The sequence below is a fragment of the Scyliorhinus canicula genome, chromosome 9 (assembly GCF_902713615.1).
Source record: "Scyliorhinus canicula chromosome 9, sScyCan1.1, whole genome shotgun sequence".
In the NCBI taxonomy this organism is placed as follows: Eukaryota; Metazoa; Chordata; class Chondrichthyes; order Carcharhiniformes; family Scyliorhinidae; genus Scyliorhinus; species Scyliorhinus canicula.
The window spans coordinates 64,217,013-64,230,317 of record NC_052154.1 but is presented as its reverse complement, the minus strand read 5'-3'; the positions used below and the strand labels follow the sequence as shown (position 1 = coordinate 64,230,317).

Sequence of the window (13,305 nt, the reverse complement as noted above, 5' to 3'; positions counted from 1 at the left end):
TAAATCCTGTCTAATGTATATAGGTAGATGCATAGGTTAATCAAGGACAACCAGTGCAGATATGGTGAAGGCACACCGGGCTGGATTCTCCGTTGGTGGGATCCTCCATTTTGCCGGCAGCGCACTCACGCCCGTGGACTTTCTGATGTCATGGGGGTGCCCACAATGGGAAATCCTATTGGCCGGCTGCTGGGAAGGAGAATCCCGCTGCCAGTGGAGGCGCGCTGCACACAAAATTGGATATGGCGGGACGGTGAATCCTGCCCACCATGTTGGACAAATTAAGAATAGTTTTAAGAAGTTCCAGGTTCCTTAGATAATGGAGCTGTGGTCAATGTGATGTATGTAGATTTTAAGAAGGCAGCTACAGTAAAGGTGTGTTGGAGGTTGCTACAAACATTTACAGCTGTGATACGAGAGGAAATATCAATAGGAAGTTGGTCGATGGACAGGAAACACAAGGTTAGAGGAAATGCAAAGAGAATAGGGGCGAAGGGGTTATTTTTGGATTGTTTCAGCAAACAGCCACCACAAACACATTGGTGGAACAGCTTCCTTTTGCAGTTTAAACCATCTATAGAACATAGAACATAGAACAGTACAGCACAGAACAGGCCCTTCGGCCCTCGATGTTGTGCCGAACAATGATCACCCTACTTAAACCCACGTAACCTGTAACCCAGCAATCCCCCCATTAACCTTACACTACGGGCAATTTAGCATGGCCAATCCACCTAACCCGCACATCTTTGGACTGTGGGAGGAAACCGGAGCACCCGGAGGAAACCCACGCACACACTGGGAGGACGTGCAGACTCCACACAGACAGTGACCCATCCGGGAATCGAACCTGGGACCCTGGAGCTGTGAAGCATTGATGCTAACCACCATGCTACCGTGAGGCCCAAAAGTTCCACAAATTCTGGCTGCACTGGTCCTCATTGTTGACCCTTGCCTGTTCATTTTGTATCAGCTACAAATTGGAGATTTTGATTACTGTGCCCTTTTCCAAGATGCCAATATATTCAGTCTTCAGGTTTGCAAGCCATTGATAGGGAAATTTAGACTAAATCAGGGTTGTGACTCACAATTGACCTCCATTGCCCACCCCATTGGATTATGGGAGAAGGTCCCATGCTTCGGAGGCTGTTTGTAATTGCCCGCACCAGTAAGGGTGCATCCAAGACATCTACTTATGAAATTTACTGCAAACTGTGGTGTAGGTCAAGACCTGGAATATCAGGGCTCAAATCTATTATCAATTCCTTCCAGCATCCTTTTTTCAGAATTACAGATTCTTGATCCCACAAAGAATAGAAAGGGTCACAAGACCAATCCCTGTGATACTCAACTAATAATCTCCTTCCAACCTAAAACACTTATATTAAGGGCATTCTACAGTTACTACCTGTGGTGGTATGATTAGTATAGCTGCCTGCCATTGGTGCAGAACACTGGCTTACCATTGGCCCTGGTCGGTCATGTGCCTCTCGACCGGTTGGTTGAGACCAGTCATGTGACAGCTGCCCGATTGGTCGAGAGGCTGAGTTAACCCCGCCTCCAGGGCGGGGTATAAATACCCAGTACTCCCGGCTGTCGTCCTTCTACTGTAATCGACCGCAGGGCTAACATCTAGTAGATTAAAGCCATACTTTTGTTCAGCAACTCGTCTCGCATTCAACTGGTACATTGATGGTACATCACTACCTTTGAAAAAATTATCCGATGCTCTACGTTACCTCCTACTGTTGACTCCTTACCTCGGGCATTGATCATTGAGTTCTGGCATTGCTATATCAAGAGGATGCATTATAAAAAACCTGGAGTAAGGCAGGATTTGAGGGTTTATATGTGGGCTGTGCTGATAGAACTGATGAGTAACTTAGTGTGGACAAGAGTATTTACACACTCTCCATAGAACTAATCAAATAAAGTTAAACTCACATAGCTAGAATGTGATCCATCACCATGGAATGTGAAATCACATTGAACAAAGACTCTTTAGTACTCAGCATTGCATAAATAGGAAGATAAAAGCAAATTACTGCGGATGCTGGAATTTGAAACAAAAACAGGAAATGTTGGACAATCTCAGCAGGTCTGACAGCATCTGTGGAGAGAGATCGGAGCTAACGTTTCGAGTCTGGATGACACTTTGTCAAAGAGAGAACTGGAAATAGGATGAGATTTATATATCTTTGGGGGGGGGGGGGGGTGTGGAGCAGTGGGGCTGGATAGAGGGCCAGTGATAGGTGGAGATTGACAAAGATGTCATGGACAAAAAGACAAAGGGAATGTAAATGGTGGTGATAATGACTAGGAAGGGTGCCAATAGTGGCACATTAAAGAGGTCAGAATATGTTAAGAGCACAACAGAGGTAAGCACTGTGTCAAGAAATACATGCTCAGCTCAGTGGGCCTCTGACGAGTAAATGAGTGCATTGCTTGCAACTCTCGTCTCGGCAGAGTTGATATTTGACTCATTAAGTCATAACAATGTCATTCATTAGTCAGACTTTTAATTGGCTACAAATAAAATGGATGTGGAAACTGTTTAGGATTTAGCATTTTAAAATAAAAACACATGTAGAAATAAGTAAATTAAATAGCAAAATGTAAAAATGCAATTAAAATTAAAATAGATACGAGACGGGGCAGCACGGTGGCCTAGTGGTTAGCACAGCTGCCTCACGGCGCTGAGGTCCCAGGTTCGATCCCGGCTCTGGGTCACTGTCCGTGTGGAGTTTGCACATTCTCCCCGTGTCTGCGTGGGTCTCGCCCCCACAACCCAAAAACGTGCAGAGTAGGTGGATTGGCCATGCTAAATTGCCCCTTAATTGGAAAAAATAATTGGGCACTCTAAATTTTTTTTTTTTTTAAATAGCTACGAGACTATGGGACCAAGGGAAAACAAGACACAAAGTAAATCATTTAAATTTATTGATAGCGGGTTCGATCCCGGCTCTGGATCACTGTCTGTGTGGAGTTTGCACATTCTCCCCATGCCTGCGTGGGTTTCGCCACCACAACCCAAAAGATGTGCAGGGTAGGTGGATTGGCCACACTAAAATTGCCCCTTAATTGGAAAAAATGAATTAGGTACACTAAATTTATATTTAAAAAATAAAAAAATGTTAATTTATTGGTAGTTAAATATTTTTTATTTTATTTAAAATGTTGCCTATTTGCAAGTTGCAAATTCTAACCCTGTTCAAGTTGGGTTTGCTGATCTCAACGGTGGAAACCCCAGGACTATTTTAATTGGTCGCAATAGCTTTGTGTTGACAAGAATCTTGCCAGGCTATTGTTGCAGATTATTATTGAACCTCCCCCATGGAACTCCATGTATGTGGGTGCATTGTGAGAACAGGATCAGGCTCCGCTGTGATGGCCCTGCAATGGGTGACCCACACGGACAGTGACCTGGGGCCGGGATTAAACCCGGGTCCTCAGCGCCATAGGCAGCAGTGCTAACCGCTGCACCACCATGCCGCCCCCTATATCCAGCTTTGTTGAGACATGATTATGCACACCACTATGTACTGCAGGATTTACAGCAGACACAATCTCTGGTTTTGTATCTCAGTTATACTCTTGCCTTGAGAAACTTCAGGAAGGTGAAAATGGCTAAAACAGCTGGGGCAGCGCGGTGGCACAGTGGTTAGCACTGCTGCCTCACAGCGCCAGGGGCCCGCGTTCGATTCTGACCTCAGGTGACGGCCTGCTTGGAGTTTGCATGTTCTCCCCGTGTCTGCGTGGGTTTCCTCCGGGTGCTCCCGTTTCCTCCCACAGTCCAAAGATGTGCAGGTTAGGAGGAATTGCTACTCTAAATTGCACCTTCATGGCCTGGGATGTGGAGGTGAGATTGCGGGAATGGGGTGGGGGAGTGGGGCTAGGTGGCGTGGTCTTTCCGGGGGTTTGTGCAGGCTTGATGGGCCGAATGGCCTCCTTCTGCACTGTAGAATTCTATGATCTTAAAGGAACCTTTTGGATGGCTTCTCATCAGTAATACACACAATTACAGTTTTTTCTGGCTTGGGGCTATTACTTTTACTTTTCATTCAAGTTTATCCCATAATACAGTAACTTTAAACATACAATATCATTATGAAGTAGGGAAGTAAACAAGGCAGTAGACAGTTTACAAGCGACCTGTAAATTGCAACAGTGACTACCATGGTAGGTGAGTTGAACTGTTCTATAGTCCACATAGAGATCTGTATAATTTTACCTGTCTGCTTAACGTTTTGTATTATTATTTAAGGTAAATGCGAACTCCCTTACCTTGTAACAGTGTCTAGACCAGGGGTGGGCAAACTACGGCCCGCGGGCCGCATGCGGCCCGCCAAAGGTATTTCTGCGGCCCACCAAGTCATTAAAAAAAAAAAAAAAATTTTTTTTAAAAAAAATTTTTTTTTTTTTTTTTAAATTTTTTTTTAAGGTTAATGCGGGGGGGGGGGCTGTTGGGTTACTTACTGGTATAGGGTGGATACGTTGACTTGAGTAGGGTGATCATTGCTCGGCACAACGTCGAGGGCCGAAGGGCCTGTTCTGTGCTGTTCTATGTTCTATATGAGGCGCCCAGAATCATAACCGGGTGAAGTAATTATTTTACTTAATATACTATGCGGCCCTTTGTGAATTGTGAATTTCTGAATGTGGCCCTTGCACGGAAAAGTTTGCCCACCCCTGGTCTAGACTATTGCAACCCTTCTCTTGTATTCTCAAAGTGCTTTACGCATGATAGAAATTAAGTCAGCCCACATTTTCATGCTAAATTTATTTAGACAAATCAGTGAATGCGATATTTCTAACAGTAACATGCAAATTCTCTTCCTTTATTAACAACATTCAAAACTACCCAAACTCAGGCTGCATGGAGTGTTACAAAAAGCATGCGAGGTCAGTGCATTGGTTGAATGAGGAAATGCAGCAAATTGGAAAAAGCAGCAATTGCTTGCTGCTCAGAGCATCATTTTATGTTAAAACATTCTAATCCCAGCAGGTTGTTGAATCCATCCTACATCACATACCACATCATATTTAACGTTAGCAAGGTGTTATCCTTAATAGTTTTAAAGATCAGCAACAAATTATATTTTCTATCCTCAATAACGTGGAGAAAAAAAAACATGCCAAAACACTCAGCAAATGCCTTCTTGAATGTTTCACAACATTTAAGATTAAAAAGCTGATAGCCAGTGGATGACACAGGAACTCTTACATAAAATACATTCCACATTTTGAGGACTGACGAGAAGTGTTACCTTCGCACCTTTCTATCTTTTTGTCACATTTTTTAGATGGTTTGATTATTGGCACAAACGTGCTGCTGTGTTTCAGAATCCCTTCAGTGTTAATGGGGGGGGGGGAATGTTAATTAGCAACATTTTACAGAGTGATTAATGTGCTTACCTGAGTGTGGTCGACGGCATTGATTGCATTGATCTCCAAGTAGTTGAAAGAAATTTCCACCTAGAAGCAAGAGGCAAATGGATAAATTGTTGGCACTGCGGGCAGAGTATATCAGAAAGACACGATGGGACGCCGATCAATTCCATGAAAATGAAAAGTTCATCATGCGGCAGCACAGCTAACTCTCTGGGGTTTACCAGCAATGCTGGCGACTCAGACCAAAAACTGATCGAGGTTGCTATTTACTTTGCGTACAGAGAACTAAGCAAATTAAGAGCGAGGTCATTTGTTTATAAATAGAGCTTTGCACTGTGGCAGCCTACTTATATTGAATACGTAGAGAAACCACTGTAGGGGAAAGAGTGTGGAAGCAAAAAGGATTAGCCAATTTCTTCAAATAGAAACTATAGTTTACGACGTCATCATTGCGGATGCATTGGGGAGGAAATAAAGGATGGATTTATTTTTACCGTGGGATGTTTTTGGATGGGCAGTGGGCAGAGCAAAGAGGTCGCCCGTCCGATGTCACCATTCTGAGGACTGTAACATTTTAATGTTGAAGTTTAATGGCCAAATTTCCCATAAACCCAGGTGCAAAGATGCACCTGAATAAACAAGACTCCGGGGTTCTTGCTGCTGACTTGCCCAGAAGGTGAGCTGGAGTACAATCATAGAACATAGAACAGTACATCAGTTGAGAATTCTCAAAAGAATTTCCAGATACAGACTTCTAGCAGTTGAAGAGGGGGATATCTGGTAAACCCAAAGCCCTTTTTAAAGATTAAATACAAGAGGCGGGATTCTACGTCCAGCGACGCAGGAATCGCGAAAGGCGATCGGGCGGAGAATCGCGCATTGGCCGAAAATCGAGGCCAGTGCCAGGCGCCCAATGGAATGCCATGCTCCGGTGCCTTGACAGTGGCGTGAATACATTCCAAGCCGCCATGCAAATTGTACAGTAACCGCCATTGGCATATCATCAACGTCCCAACTCGGCATTCTCTTTCTAAACATTTTGTTAACATTTTTCCAGTTAAGGTGCAATTTATCGTGGCCAAACTACGTAATCTGCACATCTTTGGGTTGTTGAGGTGAGACACACGGAGAGAACGTGTAAACTCCACAAGGACAGTGACCCGGGGCCCGGTTTGAACCCAGGTCCTGGGTGTCGTGAGGCAGTAGTGCCAACCACTGTCGTCCCAGCATTCTCCGGGCCTCCTGTGATGGTCTGCTTCCTCCAGTCAGAATTACCGACAGTGAGATTCACTTGTGATATTGAAAATGGGGAACCGGGTTGCAGTGGTTACTGAGGGAGTGAGAAGGGATACAGAAAGTGGCCAACATCGATATAGTGTGCTGACAGCTGTGCCACTGGCCAGGGCATCTGCCAGGGCCGAGGTGAGCAGCAGGGTGCAGCCAGGAAGTTGGCCGTGAGGTCGGGGTGGCCTGGCACAGACCAGCATTGCCACAGCCTGCAAGACAGCCATATGGCACGCCGCTGACTGTCCACTGTGAACTTAGCGCCACAGGTGGTATGGGTGCCTCCCCAGGCCTCTCACCTCTGGCCTCTTGACTTCAACATTTGAAAAGTTCTATTGAACAGGCCATCATTTAGCTCGAACATCTAACCAGAAAGATAAACCATCCTAATGTTCAGGCAAGATCATCTTGATTCGGAGACAAATGAGGAGATACTTTGGAGCTGATGGAGACACACAAGCAAGACCCGGTCCCCTCAGACGCCATGAAGCTGCCCAAGCAGATGCTGAAGCAAAGTGGCAGACAGTGTGAACACCCGCAGCATCACCCAGGACAGGGATTCAGAGCCATAAGTGTTTCAACAACCTGACTTAAACAACAAGGATGAGAATAATAATGTCCTAGCTCTATTTTGCTGCATTGGGTTACAACACTTACCCTTCCCCAGCTCTCCAAATACTTCTCTTCCTCCACATAGATTTCCGTCAATCACAGGTGGGCACTGTACCAACTTTTCTTCACATTACCTGTTCTTCTGGCACAGTATAGTTTAACGGCAAGGAACTTAAAATCAGTAAATTCCCATGGAAAGACTTGCAAGATAATCCAGCCAGGAGATACCACACAGCTACCAATGATCTGAGTATTTGAAGGTGAATGTCCTTGCAAATACTCATCCCAATCGTGATAACAGCTGGAAACTTGGCACAGACTTGTACAATACACTGGCGGTGATCACTAACTTTCCTATTCATAAAGGCGACTTATTAATTTGGAAATACCCTGATGGCTATCTGAGGTATTGTTCGCAGTCTGACATTGTGGAATGCCAGCTATGACAGCAGAAATATTTAAAGTTCCGAAAGGTTTTGATAGAATAGACACAGGGTGAATTTTTCCACTTGTGGGGATGAGTAAAGCAACAGGCCATCATTGTAAGGTGGTCACTAAGAAATCCAATGGGGAATAGTTCAATGAGGAAAGGCAGATGGAGGCTTCAGGGTAGCATAAATACTGTCATAGGCTGATTGGGCTAAATGGCCTTTTTGTTTTGCTGTATATCCCATGTCAACTTGTGTAAATCATTTTCTGCTGACTGCTGCTGTCCATGGAGTTTTTGTCAAATCTGTGCCTTTAGCGACGAAAGTATCTTTTTCATAGAATTTACAGTGCAGAAGGAGGCCATTTGGCCCATCGAGTCTGCACCGGCTCCTGGAAAGAGCACCCTACCCAAGATTAACACCTCCACCCTATCCCCATAACCCCATAACCCAGTAACCCCACCCAACACTAAGGGCAATTTTGGACACTAAGGGCAATTTCTCATGGCCAATCCACCTAACCTGCACATCTTTGGACTGTGGGAGGAAACCGGAGCACCCGAAGAAAACCCACGCACACACGGGATGTTCAGACTCCGCACAGACAGTAACCCAAGCAGGAATCGAACCTGGGACGCTGGAGCTGTGAAGCGATTGTGCTAGCCACTATGCTACCGTGCTGTGATCTGTTTGGTACAGACACGGAAGTAGATTGACGAATGGGATTGAAGCCACATGCTTCAGCTTGGAAAGAGCCCAGTGTGGGGAAACAATTCAGCCCATAGTCAGCTTAACACTTGTGATAAGAGGCTGACAAAAGTCTTTAAGGTCCTCTTCAGCTCCCCAGAGAACTCCATGGGCAGGGTAAGGACATCTGTCAGTTGCCTGTCCTTATTGCTGGTCCTCGAGTTTCCTTCACCCTTGACATCCAATGACAGTAGAATGAGCAGGATGAGTGAGTCCCAGACTTCTGGTTGGGTTTGAAGACAAAGAACTTAAAATCAGTAAATTCCCATGGAAAGACTTGCAAAGTAATCCAGTCAGGAGCTATGCACACAGCTACCAATGATCTGAGTATTTACAGGTGAACATTCCTTCAAATAGTGACCCAGTTGGCATTTCTTTTCTTTTTTTTTTAAAATTTAGATTACCCAATTATTTTTTCCAATTAAGGGGCAATTTAGCGTGGCCAATCCACCTACTCTGCACATTTTTTTTTTGGGTTGTGGGGGCGAAACCCACGCAGACACGGGGAGAATGTGCAAACTCCACACGGACAGTGACCCAGAGCCGGGATCGAACCTGGGACCTCAGCGCCGTGAGGCGGTTGTGCTAACCACTACCCAGTTGGCATTTCATGTTGAACTGCCGTAGTAAAGAAATAAATAAGAATGGAAAATGGTTTGCTGGGCTGGCAGTATCTCTGGAGAGTTAATGGGCTGAATTGTACTATGTGTTTTGGGACCTTGATGCTGAGCTGAAAAATGTGTCCCAAACCCAAGAAAGTACAAATTAAAGTTCAGGACGGCCAAGGGGGAAGGCCGCACCAATCACTGCCTTTCCTGTTCATGGGCTCTTAATTGGGGAGAGAGCTTCAGGCCCTGATGTTTCCCCCAGAGTGCTTCAGGGGAGCCACTTCCATGAACCTTCCCATGTGGCAAGGCGGCGCAAGTGTCAATGGCTTCATAAAATTACCCTTAATTGGGCTTTTAATTATCAATGTACCAGAAGAAGAGGTGAGGGAGGAGACCTGTGTAGGACTGGAACATTCATGTTCCACATCTCTCACAAAAAAGTCAGACATAGCTAGGACCCATGTGGATACCCATAGGAACACCCTTCATCCAGAGGAAGTGACTGGAGTTGACGAACAATTTCAGCCAGATTAAGGAAGGTGATGATGGATGGGGATTTGTTTAGCCTCTGTTCAAGGAATTAGCAGCAAGTAATATTTTGGTGGCGTTGAAGGTGTATAGGGATTGGACATCCATGGTGAGGGAAACAGATCGGACCAGGAAACTGTAAAAATTATGGAAGACATCGGAAAAGTCACAGATGTCGATGGGAAGAGTATAGAAAGTAAAAAGAAAGAACTTGCTTTTATGTAGCATCTTGGGATGTGGGATGTGCTCCGCTGGTCACTGCGGCTGCAGCAAAAAACTTTCCAAGTTCCTTTATAATCCAGGAGTTGAGTTGAAGACCGTGGCCGGGATTCTCCGAGCCTGCACCGGGTCAGAGAATTGGTGGGGGGGGGGGGACCCGAATCCCACCATGCTGCTCTGACGCCGGGCCGCCGATTCTCCAGTCGCTGGAGAATCGGCGCGAATCGTGCTGCGCTCGGGTACGTTGAAAGCGGTCCCCGCAGCGATTCAGCACGCTCGACGGGCCGAATGCCCACCGAGTTCTGCCGGCGTTGTTTGTGTATGATCCTACCCGGCGGGACCTCGGCGTTCTGGCTGTGGGGGCCATCCTGGTGGGGGGGCGGGGGGGGGGGGGGGGGGGGGGGGGGGGGGGAGCTGACTCCTGGGGGGGGGCCTCTACGGTGGCCAGGCCCGCGATCGGGGGCAACCAATTGGCGGGTGCAGTAATTATGAGGGGGGGGCCTATGTTCCTCCATGCCAGGCCCCTTTACGGCTCTGACATGTTGCCCGCGGGCCGGTGCAGAGACGGCTGTGGTGCGCATGCGCGGACCCGCACCAGCCGTGGCGCACATGCGTGGACCCACGTCGGCCGTGGAGGGCCGGCTTTCGGTGCCGGAGCAGCGGACAGCATTCCGGCGCCATTCCAGCCCCTGAGGACGGGGAGAATTACTAGATCTGGAGGCCCATTGACGCCAGCGTCGCTCGCGCCAGTTTTGACGCCAGTATCAACACTTGGCCGGGATTTCGGAGAATCCTGGCCCATGTAACTGCAATTGCAGAACCAATTTTTAAAAATTCATACTTGGTCTTTTCCAGAAGTCAATGAGTTTTGCGCCTAAGGTTCCCATTGATGGAAAATTCAGTGGGCAGGTTTCTCTGAAAGTGGGGCTATGTCCCCACGCCGGCGGGAAAACCGGAGCCAACGACTCCGGCATCAAAGGCCCCCCAAGGTGAGGAATTCTCACCTTTCTAGGGGGCTAGGTTACTGCCGGAGCCGTCCAGCTACTCCAGCCGGTGCCAAAGGGCCGGCGCGAGTTTGTGCATGTGCAGAACTGCGGGCGTGATCTCGCAAAAGCGCAGACCGGCCGGCGTATTTCTGCGCATGCGCGGGGGTTCCCTTCTCCACACCAGCCCCCAGGCAATATAGTGGAGCCCTACAGGGGTCCGGCGCGGAGGACAGAAAGCCCATCAGGGAACCAGCCCGCCTGCAGATCGGTGGGTCCCAATCGCGGGCCAGGTCCTCCCGCCCACCCTCCAGGACTGGGCTATCCACCTCTGGGCTGCATCGCTCGGACTGTCTAACACCGTGCATTTTCTGTGTTCTTACAACCAGGAGAAAGCTGCTCATAACTGCCGAGAGCAAGAGGAGACAGAGGGGGACCGCCGGACCTGCGGCCCCTCACTGCAACACAGCAGAGTGCCCTGAATGTGATTGGCAGGCCGGAGGAAAGGGCAGTCGCCGGGGTGGGGGGGTCAGCATCGCGCAAAGAAGTGAGACCCCGCTGAGTTGCAGTTCCTCATGGTACATGCATCACCCCCCCCCCCACCCCCACATCCACACCACCCCCATACCTCTGCTCCACCACCACCCCTACACCTCCCTCCCCACCGCAACTCCCCTCCCCAACACACCCCCACCACCCCCACTAGCCCCCCTGCCCGCAATGCAGTCATGCATCTTGTGTATTGCGAGAGCTGCTGGTGATGGGGCAGAGGTCCCCTTCTGATGTCCCCCACCCCAGCCAAAGCCAGAACCCCAAGTGCTGAGCAGCGATGAGGATCACACCCTCATGGACGGAGCCATCGATCCTCATCCCAAGACACCCAGGAACTTTGAGTCCGGTTAGGACACAGACATCCCGTCACAGCTGCCTCCAATACCTTCCACCATCCCAGTTGGACAGCTAGTGAAGAGGCTCCTGGGGCACTATCAGGTGCGCATCATGCTCATGCTCCGTACAGCAGGTACTCTGTACAACAGACAGTCGAAGGGCAGGCCGACCACAGGGACTAGCTGCCGTCCAGACGGATTTTGGACTTCTGGAACAGATGGTCCCATCGATTGTGGAGATGTAGTTGCAGAACCAGGGACTTCATGAGGGGTTGTCAGTGAGCATCCAGCACCTGCAGGTGCAGTTGGAGGATTCCAACCGTGTGCAGAAGCAGGAAGTGGTGCCAGCCACATGTGCCACCCAGGCCAACATCGGATGGGTAGCGGCTGCGGTGAAGGCCTTGGGGGAGAAGGTTTTGGCTATAGATCAACATGCCCAAGGCCTGGGGTATTCTGGGCAGGCGCTAGCCGAGGCCCAGGAGAGGGCTGCCATATCACAGGCAGCTATTTCCCAAAGCCACCGAGATATTCCAATGGCGCTCCTGAGCATGGCCCAGTCACAGCTGGCCATGATTGACAGCCTCGTCGGCATTGCCCAGATGCAGGCTGACATGGCTAAAACACAGAGGGAAATGGCCCAGTCCCAGAAGATGGTGGCACAGTCGAGCACGATGTGGCGTAGTACCAGAAGGAAGTGGTCCACTCCCTCCCTGTGCTCCATGGCCGCAGGCATGCAAACCCTGGTCGAGATGTCAGCGGACCTCCAGGACTGGCAGTGGCAGGTGGCCGGGGAACCTTAGGAATTAGCTCCCCTCGCACCCCCATCATGGAGCAGCCCGGGGGCCACCGGGCACCCGAGGAAGGAGGAGGTGATGGGGCTCATGTTGGTAACTCCCGGAGGTGATGTGCCAGAACACTGCAATGCCTCAGACTCGTGGCCTCCTGTCCCTTGGACACCCGAGCAGCAGCCGGGCCCATCCAGGCCTAGTCGCCCCACAAGACGGCCGCCAAAGGGAATCCAAGTCACAGGGCGAAAATCGCAGTAGGTCGTCACCACTCCTGGTGTACCGACTGGGGATCCAACTAGGCATAGTGCTAGGGTCCATAAGGCCAGAAAGGTAGACACTTGTTAGGTTGGCATGAGTGCAGGGCACAAATCTGTATATATGTTTTCACATTAAACACCTGTGCACAATGTTACAACCTGTCTTGGTGCTCTGTCAGAAGGGTGTGAGCGGTGAGCTAGTCTGGGTTGGCTGCAGAGCGGGTGCGGGTTGTTGGGAAGGGGCGGATGTTGGGGGTGGGCATGGCCCAGAGACCGTGGTTCAGCCAGCGCTCACTGCCGTGGTGTCCCACTCCCACTGTCCCTACCTCCGCGACCCCAGGGAATCGATGGGACCATGTGATGGAATGGCCAGCTCGCATGCAGAGATCACCCAGGTGGACGGTAGGAGGACTACAGTGGGTAGGAGTCAGGAATTGATAAATGATGCGGACCACCAGAGCTCATCCTGGAACAGGTTGTCATCATCCTCCATTCCATGGACCATACCCGCTGTTACTGCCAACCCTGGGCCTGCACCCCATAGTGCGGCAGGTAGGTATCAGGGAGGGGGTT

At 49.1% G+C, this 13,305-nt stretch overlaps 1 protein-coding gene across 1 annotated transcript in view; it reads right to left on the bottom strand.

The window, feature by feature from the left end:
• carmil2 (capping protein regulator and myosin 1 linker 2) overlaps positions 1-13,305 on the bottom strand; it is a 231,602-nt gene that overhangs the window by 162,375 nt on the left and 55,922 nt on the right. The window contains 1 exon segment of the mRNA XM_038805993.1: positions 5,416-5,475. Coding sequence (XP_038661921.1) covers positions 5,416-5,475 — 60 coding nt within the window.